Here is a 7,840-nt window from a genome sequence, read left to right as displayed (position 1 = left end):
TGTGTGTGTGTGATCTCAGGAGGGTGTGTGTGTGTGTGTGATCTCAGGAGGGTGTGTGTGTGTGTGATCTCAGGAGGGTGTGTGTGTGTGTGATCTCAGGAGGGTGTGTGTGTGTGTGTGTGATCTCAGGAGGGGAGGGGGCACCAGTGCAGATGACTGAAAAGAGCCAGCCATCCACATTGCTTCCTGATGGTTCTTCCTACCTCGCTGGATCATTATGAAAATCAAATAAGAACAGCCCTAATATGTAGAGAATGTCCCCCAGACATAAGCTGCCAGGACTTGGTTTTCTTTTTTGGTTAAGGATAATTGTTTGCTATGTAGAGTCAGGCCTCTGGAGTAGAAACAGAGACCCTAGATCAGAGGGCAAAGTGGCAGAGTGGCCTCAGGCCCCTCTTCCCTTCTGGGAAATTAAGATCCCCTCGAGGGTCTTAGGGTAGAGTCTGCTTGATCACCTTAAGTGAGACTATCTAGTAGGGTGTTGGCTCATGGCCTCCTTCCTCATCCAGAGATGCTAAGTTATTAATTAGCATCCCAGGGCCTGCTTATCTTCCCTGGTGACCCTTCATTCTCTAAAGACAGGAGCCCCCTCTTTTTCCCTGCATCCGTAGTCTTAGGATTCATCAGCAACTCTTATCACTTGCTATTGTTCCCGTTTCTCTACTGTGTTCCTGTGTCAGGAAAATCCATTTTGCAACCATCACGGGCATTCTTGCTAACAGATTGTAATTGAAAAGACAAACTAGAGGGAGAGGAACAGTAAAGAAAGAACCAGGTCTCAGCTCACCCTAGTACCAGAGAAGCCTGGCCCAGGGCTGGAGTTGCTGCTGGCCCCTTAGAAATGCAGGTGTCCAGCTGAGCTTTTCTTCACATCCTTATGCAGACATAGGTAAACCCCAGCTCAGAAACTAGGAGAGAAGGGATACAGAGGTCCAATAACATGGAGGGAACAGCACTTAGTCCAGGGAGGGAAGAGACTCCAGGCAGAACCATTCATATTAATATTAATGATAGTATTTGCTGTTCATTTCTATGCAGCAAGCACTGTGCTTTCCGTATCATCTCATTTAATCTTTACAGCCTCCTGAAGAAATTCATATTCACTTCTCACAGATAAACAAAGTACAGATGTGATAACTAAGTCCCCTGCTCAAGGTATGCAGTGTGTTAAGCAGAAGAGCAGGGGTTTGAACGTGGGGCTTTCAGATACCAAAGTCCAGGCTCTTGAACCAGGCATCTGTGGGGACTGGAGGTGGGGCTGGAGCACTGCAGACCCAGGGCTGCACAGCACAGCCAGGGAGGCTCTTACTAGAATCTGGAGAGGGGGGAGGGTGTTCTCCACGCTTTGGTCTGGTATTTGAGACCGGGACAGACCCCTGCAATCTCAGATTGTCACTAGCCTCTACTCTGATTTGTCTTCTTCTCTCAGAAGTGCATGTCCTCAAGTTACCCATGAACTACCAGACAAACAGCCGGTGGCTTCTGAAAAGTCCCATCCAGTGATATTCCTGAGGAATACTCATGAGTGTGTGTGTGTGTGTCTGTGTGTGTGTGTATTGAGAAAATTGTAGCTAGTCTTTACTGAGGCTAACAGACACGGTCCATTAATAATAAGCCCTGCCGTGGCTTGTAAATTTATTAGGAAAAGTGGATGTAATTAAATTCAGAGTCAGGGGGAGTGGGAAGCAGAGGGCCATTGCTTCCTTTTCTTCTTTAGAGAGCCAGGCTGAGCTACCGATGGGGATAATTAGCAGAGTCCAAACAGAGAAGGAATTAATGCTCCTGAAAAAACTGTGATGAGGAGAGACAATGCTGGGCTAATTACGGCCGCACCAAGCTTTATGACGGGGAGCCTGCACCTACCATCATTAGAGGATTCACAGATAAACTGGAGGCTAATGTAAAATGCTATAGCGAAAAGAGCCTTGGCGCTAAATCAGCTATTATTATTATTATTGTTCTTCTTCTTCTTATTATTATTACAGATGATCACTGTACCTTTCACCCATGGTACCCCTAAATGGGGAATTGAAGTTGGCATAGTGGAGGGGAGGAACAGTTAGCCAATCTCTTCTGTTCTCCACCCGAATTTATAGCTGCAGCCATTGAGAGGAGAGAGCTGTGTGGAGAGGAAGGTGTTCCGTGCCCGAGACAGATATGAGGGATAAGGTGTCATTTCAACCTGCAGTGTCTGGGCTGGGTGCTCAGCTGCCTCACCTCTGACCATACTCCCTAAGAGGCTCAGTATTTAAAGGTTCCTCTTCCAACCTGCGGGGGTGATAGTGAGCCCAATTGGGTCAACCCAACTCAAGACAAACCTAAAGAAGTCTGGCTTGACCCTGAGCCCCAAAGTCAGTCCTAATCATCTACAGCCTCATACCTCACCCCCAGCTCAGTGGGTCAAGAAGACAAAGGAATCTTTAAGCAGTAAGAAGAGAAAGCACAGCTTTTGCACAGAGCTTGAAGGAATGAGACCCACTAGAACTACCAGCCCCACTCGGCCCTGTCAATCAGAGGGAGAACAAAACTTCGGGAGATATCTAGAACTCAAGGGCTGTTAGATGTTGGACTTTCAACACTCGATGTGCATTCTAAGTGTGGTGATGCTGTATCAGGAGGCTGGTACAGGAGGACTGTCATGAGTTCAAGGCCAGCCTGGGTTACATAGCTGGATCCTGTCTCAAAACGTCAAGAGAGAAAAAAACATGAAGGCATGGAACATACTAGGGTTGGAAAAGCATCCCACCAGTTGGCTAGGGTGGTGTGCTTCTTTCACAGACATACAATATAGTATTCCTTTCCTGCGTCTGGGAGCCAGGGAGGGTCTGGTTCTTCCGATGAGGAAATGGGACCCTGTTTTAGAGAAATGTGCGTTTCATTTGCCAGCCACACACAGGAAAAACAAAAACATTCTCTGGGCTGCAAAAGCCGACTTCAAAGCCAGGTGGCTGTATCACAGAGCATCTCTAGAGTCATCAGGAAAGCTAACAAACATCACATCCATCCAGGGCCATAGGTAGGCTGGGAACAACCGCTCCTGGCTGCCGGCCTGCTGCACCAGGCAGCTTGGGTCAGCTTTCAGGTTCCTGCGTATTCTAGAACACTCTTAGATTTCTGCTGCACACTTTGCCCCCTGCACCTTGAACTATGTATAAAGTTCATTCACCTCCACAAGGAAAAGGGCTGGAGGGAAGGCATGTTGGTGACCGTTTGAGTGTGTGGGGCAGATAAAGAGTACATTCAGAAAGGAAGAAGTCCTTTTATCCGTAGGGTTTTTAGAGAAAGTGGGGAATTTGCTTTGAATTGAGACGTTTCAGTATAGATTTTTCCAAGTCAGGGTCTGATTCATCCAGATGTCTGATGCAATTCCTTGCCCAGACCCTGGCCTATGGGAAATTCTGTGCCAATGGCAGTGGACTCTGAGTCTCAACTAGTGAAGCTGAGGATATTACCGGGAATATTAGGATTTAGAGACTTTACAGCTGGCAGAAGGCAAGGGGAAAAAAAAAAGATAAAACGGAAAAGGGAGCCGAGCGTACTCTGCCTGTTAACCATTTTTTTTTTCCTGCAGATGAAAAGACCCAGCATTGCTCCAGTTGGAGGATCGGATCCTGGATGGAGTCTCTGGGGTGCAGGCAGGGTGCGGAAGGCGGCACCCTGGCCTGAACACCACATCTCCGTAGACCTAAATCCCCAAGGTCCTGGAGTGAGCTGAGCCACTTTCTCGCGGTGTGATCCAGCTCCCTCTCTACCTGCATCTCTTGCCCTACCTCGGCCCCAGGATTTCTTGGGGTCTCGCGACAGACACCGTAACCAAGTTAAGCTCCCCAGGGCCAGGGCAGTTCATACAACTCAAACTCACCTTAGGGCAGGGTACTGATTCATCTGGTACCCCGTCTCACCCTGGCTTCACTCACCTCAGTTTGGCCATTCAGATTAAAGGAATCTTTCGGGAGTCAGAATACCATCGCCCCCCCCCAAACACGACACACAACATCCTCCCCTCTTCCCCCCCCCCCCCCCCCCCCACCCCCCGCTCCCCCCACCCCCCCCCCCCCCCCACCCCCCCCCCCCCCCCCCCCCCCCCCCCCCCCCCCCCCCCGGCAGTTTTTCAGTGGACAGGTAGCAGCGCAGGACTCTGTAGATGTGTTCTGGCCCTCCATACTCTGAGGTATCAAGCCCTGAGGGAAGACTCCACTGCAGATAGAGCATTTGAGGAAAAGATGGGAAGGAGCGAAAGGAAAGGAGGGAGGGAGGAAGTGAGTGCTGAGGAAATTTCTGTCGTGGAAGTCTATGGAGCTGGGGGGTGTAAAGGAGGTGACACCAGAGAAAGAGTGTCTAATAACAGTCTATTCTGCTCTGAGAATACCAAAGAGGGAGCGCCAACTTTAATTACTGTCCTACTAGCAAAACTTCTTTAAGTCTAATCTCGGTCTGTCCTGCTGCAGCCATCTACTCATTGACTAAACAGCACCAGAAATGGCCAGAAAGAGAGCAGCGGCCCTAATGACTCACAAGATGTGAGGTGGGCTCCATCACACAAGGCTGGAAACACACAACCTTCCCTGGCCTGTCTACCCCCTCCCTCAAAAGCTATATTCCTAACCCATAACCTACCTACCTCTATCTTTGACCTTTAACCTCAAATGGAAACAGGGCTCTGGGATCTGAGGTCACTGGGGAGCTGACTGGTCCTGCACCTGCTCCTAGAACCTCTCCTCTGGTTCCTGGCCACTTGTCCCTGGGGAGGCGACTGGGGACCATACTCCTGCCTCTAGCATTCCCCTCCGATCTTTCCTGCGTCAGCCTTATGGAACCAGGAAGCGACTCCCACTTAAGCCTAGGCCCAGAGCCACTAGGGTCCGAGCCCGGGTCTTGGTCGGGGACAAGGTTTGGTGAGTCTGCGGAGCTCCAAGGAACCCCAGTGCCTCGGTCTCTGCAGGATCTCCCAACCCCCACACCGCATTCACCCCGGGCCTCGCGCTGCCCCGGGCCCTTCCCTCCGAGGGGACACGACCTATACTCGTATGTCCTGGACCCTCCTAATTGCGGGACAAAGGATCCCGCTGCAGCGGGCGAGCTTGGCGGCAAAGACTGGTGCAGCAGGTACATACCCGGGCCGGTCGGCTGCCACGCCGCGGACACTCCCGCGGCTCCCGCCGCCAGGGCGCGACACGCCACCCCTGCTGTCGCGACTCCCGCGAGACGTCGCGGCTGCACGCGGGACCCTCCCCGTGGGGCTCGGGCTCAGGACTCACCGGCTCCGGTGAGCTCGACTTGGCTCAGGCTGCCGCCTAGACTCGGCGGCCACCGGGGCTGCGTCCAGCGCAGGGTCCCGCACTGCCCGGGCAGGAGGTTCCCGCCTGGCAAAGTCGGCGAGAGGCACCGGCTCAGTTGCGCACCCGCCCAGAGTCCGAGTGAGTCAGAGAGAGACCGAGGGAGCGAGTTATAGGGGTGTCGGGGAGGGGGGTACGCCACGACACCCTCCCCACCCCGCCCCCCCGGCGAGACGCAGGCAGCCACTCGCTGCTGAGAGACCTGGACACAAAGACCGCGTGCCAGCTGCAGACGCAAGTTTTTCCCAAGCCCAGGGGCTCAACCCGCCTTCACCCAGTCACTGAAGGAACCTGGACCCTGTAACCCCCGGGGCACTCAGGCTACTCCGCAGCCAGGATGTCTCCTCCACGGCCCTGGCCGATCGCCCCTGGGGTGAGCCTAGAGAATCAAGGGAAACTGAGGCCCCGAGGGTGCCGCATCTAGGAGCTCTCGCATTAGTTACCCGAGGAGAGAAAGGGGTTCCCCTTCGGATCTCTTCCTGCGGGCAGTGAGCCAGGGGACTGGTCCAGGCGGGGACCCCAAGCTAGACTTCTGAGGTTTCTGGGGCTCTTGGACCGGTGCCTTGGGGAGGGGAGGCCACTAGGCTGAAAATCCAGGAATGGAGGAGACTCTGGGTCTCCGGGTACCTGAGTTGGCCGCGCTCGGACTCTGCTCCGGGGGCTGCAGCTCAAAGCTCCGACAAGTCTCCACGTCCAGTCCGAGAGGGGGTGGCCGGGCCCGGCACAGAGAGGCCAGGACCGCGAGCGCCGCCTGGCACCGAGGCCCTCCGGCCCCCCAAACCCCACTCATGCCCCCTACGCTCAGGCCTGCGGAGCTGTGGCTCGAAACCCCCCCGCCCCCCGCCACGGCTGGACTGGGGCGGGGCAAGGCAGCCCCAAGAAGACCCTCCCCGCAGCGGCCCCCTGCGGCTCGGCTCTGCTTTTAATCACTTCCCCGCAGGGTCCCCGCCCCTCACGTGGCATCCCGCGGCAGCTGGCAAGTCTGGCGCCTCTCGGCCGCCCCCTCCACACGCAGGGACCTGCCTGAGTCCGGGAAGGTTCCAACCCCGCGCTGTCCTGCACGGCGCAGGATTCAAGGCTAGCTGAGAAATCACTGAGTATGTGACCTTGCGCCTTTCTGGGACTCAGTTTTCCTTTTCTTACTGGTGCTTCATGAGCTCCCTGAGATATAGGTAATACTTATGGAAACGTTGGGGAAACTGCCACACGCCACACAAGTGGGCATCGTAATAACACAACATACTGTACGGTTGAAGGACCCTGCCAAGGTTGTTGACAGGAGAAGTTAGCCAAACTTGCCGGGTCTCCGCTTCGGAGATAGAAGACCCCAGGACTGCGGAGCGAGGGGAACAGTAAAGACTTTCAGAGCCCCGCAATCTTGTGGTCCGAGGCACCGCACGTTGCTATGGCGACGGAGGCAGCGGCCGTCTCTCTCCATGGCAACGAGAGGAGAAAGTTTCTGGCGAATAGGAATGGGGAGCATTTCAAAAGGGGTTCGGTTCCCACCAGACCCACCTCCACGCATTAGACCAAACCCACCAGAAATCATACAATTTTCTATTTAGCATACATAACAGGGCCAGAAAGACGGAAAACTAAATAGAAGGCTAGATTGTAAAAAGAGCTCCCCTCGGGAACCGTGAAGTGAGACTCAGAAGCAGGATGGCTGAGATGCTTCACCCAACCCTGGAAATCCAGGAGCCATGGCTAACTGCCAGGGTTCCAAGACCCGTAAGATTTCTGTGCTCACCTATCATCAATGTGTTACCTTCCACTTTAGCCGGAGTTCCTGCATCTACCGGGCTGGTGTGTGCTGGAGAGAGTGGTCGGAGAGGAGGGTCTTTTCTCCGAATTAACACGCTAATTGGAAGTGGCTTGGGCTGTGACTCAGGTTCGGGGGTGGGGGGGAGATTCGGAGCGCCAACTCCAGGCGATCCCCACCCCCCACCGTGCACCATCTGCACCAGCCTCCTCAGCGGGCCCCTACAGTTGCAAAGCCCAGACAGCCAGGGGTCGGGTGCAGCAAGAGTAAGGCCCGAGGCGCTGTCCGTGGTGCTGAAGGTTTGGTTGCTACAACCAGCACGTGCAGACAGTTTTAGGGAATAGTGGGGGAGGGGCGATTAATTACAGCCTGTCCACCTGGGTCCCTGGCCATAGAGAGGTTTAGGATTTCGGGCGGGAGGGACTGAGGAGGCTTGATCTATGGGCCTTCTGCAATCCGGACCACCTTCAGCGGGTGGTGCTGGGTTACTGTTTCAACATCAGGTAAGCTTCTGCCTCTCCACTTGCCTTCCACTCACCTGAGGAAGCAAGACTCCCCGTCATCCTACCCCCTCCACCGGCAATACAAACCTCAGCCCCCAGGAGAGATCGGAGATCCGAGGCCCCAGGCTACGTGCTCAGTAGCAGCTTCCTAAGCGGGGGTTTTGTGTTTATGTAAAACACAAATGGAGAGTTGCTCACTGCCAGTGTTTACGGCAACTCTCACTCCGCGGCGGTTTCTC

The 7,840-nt window shown here is 54.3% G+C and overlaps 1 protein-coding gene across 1 annotated transcript in view; it reads right to left on the bottom strand.

Annotated features, from left to right (window-relative positions):
• The window catches only part of Syt6 (synaptotagmin 6), a 61,532-nt gene extending 55,406 nt beyond the window's left edge, over positions 1–6,126 (bottom strand). The window contains 1 exon segment of the mRNA XM_050157499.1: positions 5,964–6,126. Within this exon segment, the coding sequence (XP_050013456.1) occupies positions 5,964–6,126 (163 nt within the window).
• Positions 6,127–7,840: the final 1,714 nt, after the last annotated feature.

The sequence above is a fragment of the Alexandromys fortis genome, unplaced genomic scaffold (genome assembly GCF_014885135.2).
Source record: "Alexandromys fortis isolate MF-2015 unplaced genomic scaffold, M_Fortis_MF-2015_v1.1 scaffold_78, whole genome shotgun sequence".
NCBI classification, from domain to species: Eukaryota; Metazoa; Chordata; class Mammalia; order Rodentia; family Cricetidae; genus Alexandromys; species Alexandromys fortis.
This window is presented reverse-complemented; position numbering and strand designations above follow the sequence as displayed.